This window comes from Oncorhynchus masou, chromosome 33 (assembly GCF_036934945.1).
Source record: "Oncorhynchus masou masou isolate Uvic2021 chromosome 33, UVic_Omas_1.1, whole genome shotgun sequence".
NCBI lineage: Eukaryota > Metazoa > Chordata > Actinopteri > Salmoniformes > Salmonidae > Oncorhynchus > Oncorhynchus masou.
In genome coordinates this window covers 9,469,071-9,482,559 of record NC_088244.1, presented here as the reverse complement: position 1 = coordinate 9,482,559, position 13,489 = coordinate 9,469,071, and the positions used below count along the sequence as shown (strand labels likewise).

At 45.5% G+C, this 13,489-nt stretch overlaps 1 protein-coding gene across 5 annotated transcripts in view; it reads right to left on the bottom strand.

The window, feature by feature from the left end:
• LOC135527795 (inositol 1,4,5-trisphosphate receptor type 3-like) overlaps positions 1 to 13,489 on the bottom strand; it is a 46,377-nt gene that overhangs the window by 19,955 nt on the left and 12,933 nt on the right. For 4 of the 5 annotated variants that reach the window (XM_064956371.1, XM_064956372.1, XM_064956374.1 and 1 more), the window contains exons 3-23: positions 13,187 to 13,308; positions 11,678 to 11,764; positions 9,327 to 9,485; positions 9,012 to 9,110; positions 8,642 to 8,725; positions 8,357 to 8,503; positions 8,139 to 8,234; positions 7,931 to 7,990; positions 7,684 to 7,823; positions 7,488 to 7,587; positions 7,232 to 7,392; positions 6,873 to 7,014; positions 6,557 to 6,718; positions 6,222 to 6,394; positions 6,007 to 6,126; positions 5,678 to 5,866; positions 1,359 to 1,610; positions 1,109 to 1,253; positions 734 to 875; positions 351 to 547; positions 93 to 213 (exon numbers count right to left, since the gene is read on the bottom strand). In XM_064956371.1, the coding sequence (XP_064812443.1) occupies positions 93 to 213; positions 351 to 547; positions 734 to 875; positions 1,109 to 1,253; positions 1,359 to 1,610; positions 5,678 to 5,866; positions 6,007 to 6,126; positions 6,222 to 6,394; positions 6,557 to 6,718; positions 6,873 to 7,014; positions 7,232 to 7,392; positions 7,488 to 7,587; positions 7,684 to 7,823; positions 7,931 to 7,990; positions 8,139 to 8,234; positions 8,357 to 8,503; positions 8,642 to 8,725; positions 9,012 to 9,110; positions 9,327 to 9,485; positions 11,678 to 11,764; positions 13,187 to 13,308 (2,898 nt within the window). The remainder of the gene's footprint in view (positions 1 to 92; positions 214 to 350; positions 548 to 733; positions 876 to 1,108; positions 1,254 to 1,358; positions 1,611 to 5,677; positions 5,867 to 6,006; positions 6,127 to 6,221; positions 6,395 to 6,556; positions 6,719 to 6,872; positions 7,015 to 7,231; positions 7,393 to 7,487; positions 7,588 to 7,683; positions 7,824 to 7,930; positions 7,991 to 8,138; positions 8,235 to 8,356; positions 8,504 to 8,641; positions 8,726 to 9,011; positions 9,111 to 9,326; positions 9,486 to 11,677; positions 11,765 to 13,186; positions 13,309 to 13,489) is intronic. The other variant, XM_064956373.1, reaches the window with a different exon arrangement.

Below are 13,489 nucleotides of genomic sequence, written 5' to 3'. Positions count from 1 at the left end.
GTTAAGGATGTGATTTATTGAGGTGGAGAGAAGCTGTTCAAAGAGGAATAATGTAGACAGCGATGGGTCCCTTAAAATAGCCACTGCACTACCTGCTTGCTCCATTGATGTTGTAGCATCGGCATCTGCCATGGGATAAACATCAACAAACTCCTTCTTGAAGACAGACAGCAGGAAGGAGAGCCGGTAGTCCAGGCGGACATTCAGGATAAACTGAAGGTCAACAAGAGAAAGAAAGAACAGCGCTTAGCATTAAAAGGGATACATGAAGGGCTATGACTTATTTTCCATTACAAGCATAAACACAACCCTATGAGAAGATGTCGTAGCTTCCAGTAGGTTTATCAAACCTGCAGGATTTCCAGTATTTTCAACTTGGTGTCCATGACGGTGATGTCCTGTTTGCCGATGCTGTCCTTGCTGCGGTTCGGTCCTTCTATAATGGAAACACCCCTCCCTGGACCTCCTAACATGGACTGTTTCCTGGTCAGTACCATGGTGGACATCATCTGACCCACGCCATGGATGGAACGCTTCATGTTCTTTCCTAAAACACAGAATGGGAGATGTAAAGAACCCTGAAACCACTTCATTATTACGGAGATGGTGAAAAGCATTGAGGAAACTCGAATATGAACGTCAGTTGTACCGTCAGTTTGTTTTTAATAAAATGTGTGGTAATTCTCCCCTAATACTGCTGAATGCAGAGAAGAGATGTTTCTTATCCTCTTACCGCTGCCATCGTCCTGTAGCACAGGGTGAAGGGAAGGGTTGGGAATACAGTCAATGATTCCCAGAAGAGTGCGTGTCAACCTCAGCAGCTCAAAGAAACTGTAGAAGCCGAAGTAGATGAGGTGTCTGGCCAGGCTCACCACCTGGGGGGGACAAAACATTCTAGCAGTTATCATTCTAGCAGCTATCATTCTAGCAGCTATCATTCTAGCAGTTATCATTCTAGCAGCTATCATTCTAGCAGTTATCATTCTAGCAGTTATCATTCTAAAGCGGTAGCGAGCCAGAGAGTTCTTGTACCATTACCAAATATAGGTGTTTTTGAGGTATTCACAGTATTGTTAAATGGGAATAGGAATGAGGAGGGAATTGACACCTCATAGGTGAGTTTGTTCTTGTCCTCGTCAGCGAAAGGCAGGTCGTCATTGAGGATGTTGTTGAGGTGCTCCTCCATGAACACCATGGTGTTGGCAAACTTGTTCTTCTTATTGTCCCGCAAGTCATCCATGTTGGAATCATAACTAAGCAAGGGAAGAAATAAAGAAATATAGAAATACACAGCCTTAGTTAAACTGTACCTCAATGTGCACAATGCAATGTTCTGGGAAAAATGCTTGAAATCTCACTCTTTAATTGTGATGGAGGTTGGGATCTCTGTCCACAGACGTGCAAACTTGACAGGGGTCACCAGCTCCTGAGGGTCTCGGTCGACGTGCGTGTGCAGCATGAGTCTGCAGAAGGAGGCTCTGAGGTCAAAGGGCAGCGTCTCGTCCATCATACACAGGAAGATGAGTTCCACATCCAGCTGCTTAGAGATCTCACCTATGGCCAGGTACTGGCGGTCCAGACATATCCGAGCATACAGCTTCAGCTGGTACCTGCAGGGACAAAGGGGAAGGTTTGAGAATGAAGCATACACAAGACTTCATCAAAGTAGGTCACAGGGTTGAAATATTTCAGATTAGTACAATTTCATGTTCACATGACCTTTAGTAACAGTACATTCCCATATCTAGACACAAGGGAAGGGGTGCAACTTTCACTTTCACAGTGGACTGCCGCATTATGAAATTGCATTTTTGTCCTCCCCCCAGTTGTATCATTGCACTGTGATACAAAACATGGCGGCGTGGTGCTTTAGGACCATGCGGATGCCTCAGAGAGGTCAGGTAGGCAAAGATTCTGAAAGCTGGTGTATAGGACCAGCATGGGAGAGATGAACAGCGGCAGCTGCTGTCTGTTACGCTCTGTCAATGAGTTGTGAATGCAAGCAGAGCAGAAACTGGCTACTCTTTAGTTGTCTGATCTAGCTGGCAAGGTAACTGCTATTTATTCCGTGCTGAGCTAGTAGTGTAACTGACATGTTACGTTAGCTAATGTTTCATTCCCTCTCGACTGAAGTGAATGAACTACTAGCAGCTTGCTAGTAGCTACCATAGCCAGTTGAGCTCTAGCTAGCCTCTAACTATCTGTCAGGTAGCAGCTCGTGTGTATGGAAATGTTTTGTAGCCTTTGTTTTATCCCATTTCAAAAGAAGTACATTTGATGATGTACCATTAGCTAGAGCTAGCCAAAAGTTGGCTAACGCTAGCTAGCTCATTAACCTTAGATAATATTTTTGTCGCAATCCACACTAGGCCAAATGATTGAAAACCGATATTGTATTTGTTTTTTTTTCAGCGCAATGTAAGTTTTTATTAGTCAGTATAGCAATGTAACTTTATTGATCTGTCAGTTTCCCTAATTAATTCACTACTTTTCACACTGACACGATATAAACAGCTCTACAGGCTTCACTGTCATGGTGCGCAGTCAATACACAACACTATGCTCATAATGTCTTAGTGACAGGTGTCCCAGCAGGATCAGAAGACCAGTCTACAGAGCTCAGGTGAATTTTGCTGTATTTAATAACAATCAGCGAATGGATACAAAGTTCCATCTCGAGTTGATGACTACAGTCTGGGATCAGGATATAATGGTCATTTCAATTAATTAACCATTTTTATTCTTGAATAATATAATGTATACATGTACACCAAGGTACTTCTTTGTCATGCCTCATCTGAGCAGGATCAGATGGTGACAGAGGTCTCATCAGGGTCAGGCAGTCAGGGAAGACCAGTGTGTGACGGAGCAGAGGTCAGGCAGTCAGGGAAGACCAGTGTGTGACGGAGCAGAGGTCAGGCAGTCAGGGAAGACCAGTCTGTGACGGAGCTGAGGTCAGGCAGTCAGGGAAGACCAGTGTGTGACGGAGCAGAGGTCAGGCAGTCAGGGAAGACCAGTGTGTGACGGAGCAGAGGTCAGGCAGTCAGGGAAGACCAGTGTGTGACGGAGCAGAGGTCAGGCAGTCAGGGAAGACCAGTCTGTGACGGAGCTGAGGTCAGGCAGTCAGGGAAGACCAGTGTGTGACGGAGCAGAGGTCAGGCAGTCAGGGAAGACCAGTGTGTGATGGAGCAGAGGTCAGGCAGTCAGGGAAGACCAGTCTGTGACGGAGCAGAGGTCAGGCAGTCAGGGAAGACCAGTGTGTGACGGAGCAGAGGTCATGCAGTCAGGGAAGACCAGTGTGTGACGGAGCAGAGGTCATGCAGTCAGGGAAGACCAGTGTGTGACGGAGCAGAGGTCAGGCAGTCAGGGAAGACCAGTTTGTGACGGAGCAGAGGTCAGGCAGTCAGGGAAGACCAGTCTGACGGAGCAGAGGTCAGGCAGTCAGGGAAGACCAGTGTGTGACGGAGCAGAGGTCAGGCAGTCAGGGAAGACCAGTTTGTGACGGAGCAGAGGTCAGGCAGTCAGGGAAGACCAGTTTGTGACGGAGCAGAGGTCAGGCAGTCAGGGAAGACCAGTCTGACGGAGCAGAGGTCAGGCAGTCAGGGAAGACCAGTGTGTGACGGAGCAGAGGTCAGGCAGTCAGGGAAGACCAGTTTGTGACGGAGCAGAGGTCAGGCAGTCAGGGAAGACCAGTTTGTGACGGAGCAGAGGTCAGGCAGTCAGGGAAGACCAGTTTGTGACGGAGCAGAGGTCAGGCAGTCAGGGAAGACCAGTCTGACCGAGCAGAGGTCAGGCAGTCAGGGAAGACCAGTGTGTGACGGAGCAGAGGTCAAGCAGTCAGGGAAGACCAGTGTGTGACGGAGCTGAGGTCAAGCAGTCAGGGAAGACCAGTGTGTGACGGCGCTGGGGTGAACTTTTGCAGATACAGTATATTGAAACTATTTTAAGGCAGTCTGGCAAACCTCTGAAGTTGATTTCCAAACTGTATCGAGGGTTGATATTGGATTTTCGCAATGAGACAAAACAAAAATGTAAGGAAGACCTGGGAGACACTATTGATGATGATGAATGGATACAGTTTGAATGTCCCGTCATGTTCATATAATCTCAGACATAAATTACTGCAGTTTGAGAACATACTATACGCCAGTGTAAGTGAATATCATGCACTCAGAAATGTCATTCTGCTGGAGGTGTAAAACACCAAAGGGGGACATATTTGCAAATGTTATGGTCTTGTGAAGGCTGGCTGAATTCTGGCATATATTCTTTTATCTCAGCATGTCTACAGATTCTCCCTTCACTCAGTTTTTCTTTGTTTGGAATGTTGATACTGGAGTCTTATCAGAATAAACTATGTAACCTAGAATTTATAGCAGCTAAGAAATGCATCGCCATTAAGTGGAAGGTTGGTTATCCTCCCACAATGGATGGAAGAAATGTCAAGTTATGCATTACCAGATTTATTACAAGATTAAGGGTATACTGGGCAACTTTCATAAGGTCTAAAACCCTTATATAGAATACGGTATGACAAAATAAGTCTGTATTGAAAACGTGCCCGTGTCAAAGGAGATACCTATTTAGGCAATCCCTAGCTGCTGTGCTGCTCAGTCCTGGCCCTGGGGGTCTGCTGTACTGTTGGTTGTCACTCTGGCCTTGGCCTAACACATCTGAAAACAATTAATGAATGTTTCACTAAGCTCCTTAAGCAGAGTGAGGTTGGGTCGGGTCGCTACAGGGCCGTGGACCCCTAGCGGCAGGACGGGGGTGACCCAGCTATAGTGTGCAAGTAAGAAGAGTTGTACAGCACTATTAGGCCTATGATTTGAATTATATGGAGGATGGACTGTTTCTGCGTGATAATGTGAATGAGTGTTTGTATTCAACTTTTGTTTCCCCAAACTTTCCCTTGATGGCTGGCTGGGCGTTCTGGCTGAAATTTGATATTGTAACGATGTGCGCTGAGAGTCGGGATGCAAGTTCAGGGTGTAGTGATTTAATAAATAAATTAAGCAAACACGTAACACAAACAACGCACAGACATGACCCAGGAACAGAAACAATGACGCCTGGGGAAGGAAGGAACAGAAGGGAGTGACATATATATATATATAGGGCAGGTAATCAAGGAGGTGACGCGCGTAACGATGGTGACGGGTGTTTATCATGATGGGCAGCCTGGTGACCTAGAGGCTGGAGAGGGCGCACACATGACAGATATAGAGGATGTCTTTGTACTTTATTTGTAAGAGTTGTTCATATGTTAGGTTATTGGTTAAAGGTACAACACAATATTAATTATTATTGATCTAGTTCAGTCTTATCAATCACTTAAACAATATTTAATAACGATCTCTTATCCAGCTTGATGACTGGGGGCATTTTGCTTACTGCATTGTCGGAACTAGAAGCACAAGCATTTCGCTACACTCGCATTAACATCTGCTAACCATGTGTATGTGACAAATAAAATTTGATTTGATGATTTGATGATTTCATGTTGTTCTACATAGAGACGGCTAGAAGGGTCATATTATATTGTGTAGAAATGCAGAAAATAAGCTTTAGATGCCCCACAAAAATGGGAGACCCACCCAGAAATTGTGCCCACTGATGTTAGATACGTAGCCTCCTTCAGGATCAAAAAAAAGGTTAAATAAATAAATCCATCTACCTATAGTATCTGAGCACGTTCTCGTCATGAGCGTTCCCCTGTCTGGCCTCCTGGGCTAGCTGTCTGATGCCCTTCTCTTGCTTCTCATTGGTCTTGTCAGTCCAGACCAGCCACACCTCATCATCGTCAGCATACTCCTCCATGCCCATGAATTCAGTGGCATGGGGCATCTCTTTGGGCACGCGCCGTCTGCATGGGCAAACACATTAGATCATGAACACTCAACCCAGAAGAAAACACACATACACACACAGAGAGGACATTGCATGTCAACTGTATTTGCTTTTGTGTGTGTAGGAATATACACAGTAAAGAAGAGCACCACTTACTCAGTCTTGATGAGAATGTCTTGGTTCCTGGGATCCAGCACACACTTACAGATCAACTCCTGAGTTACAGAAATGGCCACGTTATTGGACACACAAAGATCTGACAAGTAGTCCAGAAACCTGAGGGGAAACAGGCCAAAGTTACACCACAAAGGTTATGAATTAACATAAATATTATTTGAATATTAGTTTGGGGGGGGGGGGTCTCTCCTCACCTGGGTTCCCTGTTCTTGCGGACCAGGCTAACGAAGGTCTCCACCTCCTTCTTAGTGATGTGTTTCTCCAGCAGCTTGCGGTTGTTGTGCAGCAGGGCAGTGATGGTGTCCTCAGCCAGGATGTCATAGCCAATCTGAGACTGCATCAACCCAAACTGCTTGGCTATGTGCTCCTGGGGGGGGGCAGAGTGGTGTGTATCATCCAAGTGGCCTGTTGCTCTACATTTAGCTTCAGCATTTAGCAGCTAAGGAGGCCCAGGGTCAATCATTTTACATTGGGTCAGGAGAAGTAATCTACCCTGTTACAGAATGTGAGTCGATGTGGTGTACAGTACCTGGTTCTTGCGGTAATCCTGCTGTGAATGTCGCAGCACCCGGTAACAGAGGCGAAACATGTACTGGTAGGGGGAATTCTTCTGGTCTGACAGCTCCTCCAATCGCAGAAATGGGCCTTCTGCCCCTTTATCCTTGAACGGGGCCTTCAGGATCCCAAAGATCTGTGGTGGGACAAAAGAATAAAGAAATATTCAAGGTAACATGTGACAAAATGGATATAATTATGACAAGAAAAGATAAACCTATATGTGATCACCGATCTGATGTTTAGGCAGGAGCCATTACACTCAGCTTGTTTAAAATGGTTCTTCTGACCTGTTTGAGGATGTTTTGTTCCCTCATGAGTTTCTGTCTCTCTCGGTTGACCTTGGTCATCACCACATCTAGCACAACCTGACCGCTGTTGGGCGTGTCCACCACAAAGAACACCAGATCCTCTAGCAGCTTAATGGCAAACCTGCACACACACACACACACACACACACACACACACACACACACAGCTGTTACTGGTCTGGCCAGGGAACTAACCCTATTGACTGCGACAGTGCTAGCTCTTAAAATACTGACCTCAATCAAGTAGAACGGAGAGGAAACAGACCAAAAGCTTTCTTTCATAAAAATGGTTTGATTTCATGGATATATTTTTTAAGCCTTTTCTGCGGACACTTTACCTTCTGTCATTGGGGCTGATAAATCCCTCATTAAACCTGTCCACTACGGTGCTCAACATGAAACTGGCATCGTTGGCAAAGTCCAGGTCCCGGATCTCCATCACTGGCACTGACACGATGGCAAAGGCCTCCTTATCCTCTTTGGTAGGACAGGTGCCCAGCTGAGAGAGGGGCATGGAACACAAAAACTGTCTGTTATCTGACAGGAAGTCAGTGCCAAGAGACAGTGAGTTTACAACAAACAGCCTGTACTTACCATGAGTCTAATAGGTCTCTCCTCATCTATATCTATGGGCACGTTGGTACTCTGCATCCACGTGTTGGTGCATAGGTGTCTGAGGCGCACATACGAATTCCTGAGAGGAAGAAAGTTTACAATAGAGAGCCAGTGAAACATACTGCAAGTCTTTAATGTATGGTACAGTCTGTGCAGAGTCGATGCAGTACACTACCTTGGCACAAAGGAGTCTGTTTTCTGCAGAGTTGTGGGGTCTAGCTCAAACAAAGAGCCAATGTCATTCCCATGTGGCATAGCCGACAGCTTGTACTTGATCCTCTCGCCCAAAAGCTTCAGTTTTATTCTACTGTCCTGCTACAGAGGGCAGGGGTCAAGGGTCAGGGTTTAACACAGTAACACTGACTGTCAGCATTACACCGGCATGGGTAACCCTAGACACTCAAATAATATAGTGTGCGTACCGTATCGTCGATCACCGACGTCTGGATTTCAACGGCGTCACCTTTGTAACCCGGATTTTCCTAAAGCAACGATAACAACACACCGACGCTCTATGAGGTAAAACGACCCAACATCAATACATCAATTGTAATGAACAACATCACTACAATGACCACAACGTGCTGACTAAAAGCTGTGTATTATTAGCAGTATTTATCACGGTGTTACCTCAGCTGCCAGGTAACTTCCTGTGGCAAGGTGTTTAAAACGATAGAGAGTGTTCCAGTGTCCGGCCCCTCCTCGACACGGATCATGATGCACCACCTTGTGGTGGTGGGGGGAGGGGGGGGGAAATCACACCATCAAAAACAAACCTCAGGTCATTCCTTAAACCATTTAGCTACGGTAGGTACAACAGAGCATATTGTGTGTGTGTGTGTACCAACCTCCACTTCCCACAGGGCATTGGAGCTGGTGGCAGAGGTAGCAGACTGGCGCAGGGTGGTACGGAGGAACACATGCAGCTTGACCTTGTACTCGTCACAGGTCAGGAACTTCTCCTGCTCCGCATGGAACAACCGCACCACATCCCCCTGACCGGACACAGCAGCAGAGCGATGTGTTTGTATCTCAAGCTTCTAATGCTATTATTCGCGTTAGGCTGTGAGAGTGAAGAAGAAATCGATCACAGTGATAGATGGTGTACGTCAAGGACACTACAGGAGACTTACTCCTTTCAAGACCTCATCCTTATGGTCACTGAACATCATGAACAGGTTGATCTTCCAGCTCGTGTTGCTGTTCACAGAGTTCACCTGCAGAGGGACACACACACACACACACAGTAGACACACACATCTACAGTAGACTCATCTGGATAACCCAGAGCTAAAATCTCAAAACGAGTAGATCTGTTTCACAAGAGATTAACGTTACAGCTATTCATCATTGCCGTCAGTAACAACTGTTTTGTCTGTGTGTGTGTGTGTGTGTGTGTGTTCGGTGCGTGGGTGGGTGTGACAGGAAGAAGCCTCACTCTTCCAGAGAGTTTGCCACGGATGGATCAGACGATGTGGTTATGACGACAGAACTCTCCATTACCTCTTTGCATCCAGTGTGGTCGGAGAGCTCATAGTTGCTGGCGTGTAGGGGCTGGCCTGCATTCACTGGGTTCAGGATCACCTTGTCTCCCACCACTACCTGCAGAACAACACATGACCAGACTGGTTGCGGTTATGTACTTTGGATGACTGATAATTCCGACCGATGTCTGTACTCATCACAATGCAAGACAATGCTATAATTGGCAGTATCCTTCTGGATAGTGGTTATGATACTTTTCTTGGTGAAGCTAACATTTAGGTTAGTGTGCATTTAATGTCATTCGAGTCTGTACTGTAATACGAGTTGAGTTACATTGTCTCCGTTGGCCCTTAGCTTCCAGAAGGGTTGGATGATTATCCAGGAGCCCTCATTCCCCGTCCCGTCCAGGGTGACCCGCATGGCATTCTTCTCCAGCAGGGCAGGCAGACGCTTATTCACTGTCAGGTATTTATTACTCTTCATATGCAGCAGCTGTCAGCCAGGATACGTAACACACAAAAAGACAGGCACACAGGCCACTGTTAAAACCTCCAACAACAAAAAAATCACTCACTTTCATATCATGTCTGTGATAATGGGCTGTTATGACAGTAGGTTGACATAGATAGAATGCACCACTATCCTATCAAGAATGGGAATCAGCCAGTCAGGAAGGGAACCACTTAAGAAAGCATGGTTGGAAGACCAAGATGAATAGTACTAAAACCATGTATGGACAGACAGGGTTCCCTCCAGATGTTGTCATTCAGAGACCATGCTGTCTCAGACATTTCAATAGGAGATAATGAAGGGGAAAGTAGCACACCTGTCCTCGCTGAAGCTTATTATGGTTAAAAAGAGATTAAAAAAAGGAGAATTAGGGTTGCAAACTTTCCTGGTGTTCCCAGAAATCCTGGTTTGGAGGATTATGTATTTCCTGCTTATTCTCTCTAACTGGAAACCAGAGAATTTATTGAACGTTCACAGAATTTTACAACCCTAAGGAGAATAAAGGACTGGGGGAAACCCGAGGAAGGGTGAGGGTGTGTCCAGACCTTAGAAGAACATCAGTAAATCCCCAAAGCTAAATTAGACCTTACTTCCTGGAAGATAAAGTGACTCAGCAGGTTACTGCATTGTATGCTTGTCATTGTGATAACCCGCTGCACATCCATTAACAGATTACAGCTAGTGATCTCCAGAGAGACAGACTCCCCTTCTGTCTTCAACCCTCCCCTACCTCTCCCCCCTCAGTCCGTCAGAAGGACATCTACACTACACAGTTGAATCACAAGGAATAACACCTATAATGTCTGCCCAGATCAGCGAGGGCTCTTAACATAGACTCTTCACTGTGTGTCCCACCATTCTGTAAGTGTATTCATCTTCAGATAGCTAGGTGGGACAGCCACATATCAGGGTCATTGTAAGTATATTCATCTTCAGATAGCTAGGACAACCACATATCAGGGTCATTGTAAGATACACAACCCAACCAAGCCGCACGGCTTCTTAACACAGCGCCATCCAAACCGGAAGCCAGCCGCACCACCTGGCAACCTTGGTCAGCGTGCACTGCACCCGGCCCGCCACAGGAGTCGCTGGTGCGCAATGAGACAAGGACATCCCTACCGGCCAACCCCTCCCTAACCCGGATGACGCTAGGCCAATTGTGCGTCGCCCCACGGACCTCCCGGTCGTGGCCGGTTACGACAGAGCCTGGGCGCAAACCCAGAGTCTCTGATGGCACAGCTGGCGCTGCAGTACAGCGCCCTTAACCACTGCACCACCCGGGAGGCTGTCTCTCTCTGTCTCCCCAGAACGTTTGTTTCTTAACATTCTCCAATCTATTTGAGAAACATTCCCAAACCAGTTGGAGAACAATCCTAGAACACTACTAAAATGTCAATTAAGTGTAAACACGTTTGAACTTTTAGGAAAAGTTCTGTTAATTAAAAGTAAATACCTAAAAAATAATGTTTGTCATTTAATGTGTTGAGAATGTTCCAAAGCCAAGCAACTATCCTGCACCATTTCCCAGAACGTTGTGGGAAGAATGTAACATAACCATAGGACAACCACACTCTCACCAAGCTCTAAGTAACATATGGTTCTCTGAACGCTGTGTGCTCGCTGGGTGCATACTTGCTGAAAGTGATTCAACACACAGGTATTCTGGGACCACTCCCTGATAGATACTGTGCAGGTGTGCTCAAACCCTTCACCAGACACATTAGTGATTGGTGATCTGCAGACCCATCACACTGACAATGTGCAGGTGTGCTCAAGCTTCCCTTCAGGTACAAGACCAGCCATTCATTGACATCGGCCTAATCCAATTGCATTACGCTGCTGCTACTCTCTTATTTAACTATGCATAGTCACTTTAATAAACCCACCAACATGTATATACTACCTCAATTACCTCAAATAAACGGTGCCCCCACACATTGACTCTGTACCAGTACTCCCTGTATATAGCCTCACTATTGTTATTTACTGCTGCTCTTTAAATTATTTGTTACTTTTATCTCTGATAATGCAGACCTTACCTGAATGTGTGCTGCTGGGAATGCAGACCTTACCTGAATGTGTGCTGCTGATAATGCAGACCTTACCTGAATGTGTGCTGCTGATAATGCAGACCTTACCTGAATGTGTGCTGCTGATAATGCAGACCTTACCTGAATGACAGTGCCGTATTTTACTACATCGCCATGGACCTTCTTGTTTTCGGTCTCGTTCTGTTTTTGCTCCAGATTAGAGGCATGCTGTGGAGAACAAGGAAAGGTTTCATCAGTGTCCAATGTACTGTTTCTAACCTGATGGTATGATCCGTGTTCTACTGTTTCTAACCTGATGGTATGATCCTTGTTCTACTGTTTCTAACCTGATGGTATGATCCGTGTTCTGTTTCTAACCAGATGGTATGATCCGTGTTCTACTGTTTCTAACCTGATGGTATGATCCTTGTTCTACTGTTTCTAACCTGATGGTATGATCCGTGTTCTACTGTTTGTAACCTGATGGTATGATCCATGTTCTGTTTCTAACCAGATGGTATGATCCGTGTTCTACTGTTTCTAGCCTGGTGGTATGACCTGTGTTCTACTGTTTCTAACCTGATGGTATGATCCATATTCTACTGTTTCTAGCCTGGCGGTATGACCTGTGTTCTACTGTTTGTAACTTGATGGTATGATCCGTGTTCTACTGTTTCTAACCTGATGGTATGATCCGTGTTCTGTTTCTAACCAGATGGTATGATCCTTGTTCTACTGTTTCTAACCTGATGGTATGATCCGTGTTCTACTGTTTGGAACCTGATGGTATGATCCATGTTCTGTTTCTAACCTGATGGTATGACCTGTGTTCTACTGTTTCTAACCTGATGGTATGATCCATGTTCTACTGTTTCTAGCCTGGCGGTATGACCTGTGTTCTACTGTTTGTAACCTGATGGTATGATCCGTGTTCTACTGTTTCTAACCTGATGGTATGATCCGTGTTCTACTATTTCTAACCTGATGGTATGATCCGTGTTCTGTTTCTAACCAGATGGTATGATCCTTGTTCTACTGTTTCTAACCTGATGGTATGATCCTTGTTCTACTGTTTCTAACCTGATGGTATGATCCGTGTTCTACTGTTTGGAACCTGATGGTATGATCCATGTTCTGTTTCTAACCTGATGGTATGACCTGTGTTCTACTGTTTCTAACCTGATGGTATGATCCATGTTCTACTGTTTCTAGCCTGGCGGTATGACCTGTGTTCTACTGTTTGTAACCTGATGGTATGATCCGTGTTCTACTGTTTCTAACCTGATGGTATGATCCGTGTTCTACTGTTTGGAACCTGATGGTATGATCCATGTTCTGTTTCTAACCTGATGGTATGACCTGTGTTCTACTGTTTCTAACCTGATGGTATGATCCATGTTCTACTGTTTCTAGCCTGGCGGTATGATCCATGTTCTACTGTTTCTAGCCTGGCGGTACGACCCGTGTTCTACTGTTTGTAACCTGATGGTACGATCCGTGTTCTACTGTTTCTAACCTGATGGTACGATCCGTGTTCTACTGTTTGTAACCTGATGGTACGATCCGTGTTCTACTGTTTCTAACCTGATGGTATGATCCGTGTTCTACTGTTTCTAGCCTGGCGGTATGACCCTTGTAAGTATCTTTTACCTGTAGTTTCTGAAGTAGCACCACATCAGCAATCTTGTCCTTCTCATGCTTGGCCTGCTTGGCTTTCCAGAACTGTTTCTGTGCAGAGTAGCGGTTCATGGGACACACTTTGAAGAGGCAGTCTAAGACAAAATAGTGTGATTTAAAGAGTTAGGATTGCTAATAAGGGGACTGGTGAATATTCAATGTTGTAGATGTTTTGGTTTAAAATATTAAAAACCTGTTTTAATATAATGTGTGTGTGTGTGTGTGTGTGTGTGTGTGTGTGTGTGGGGGGGGGGGTCTAGTGAGGCTCTGTTTTAT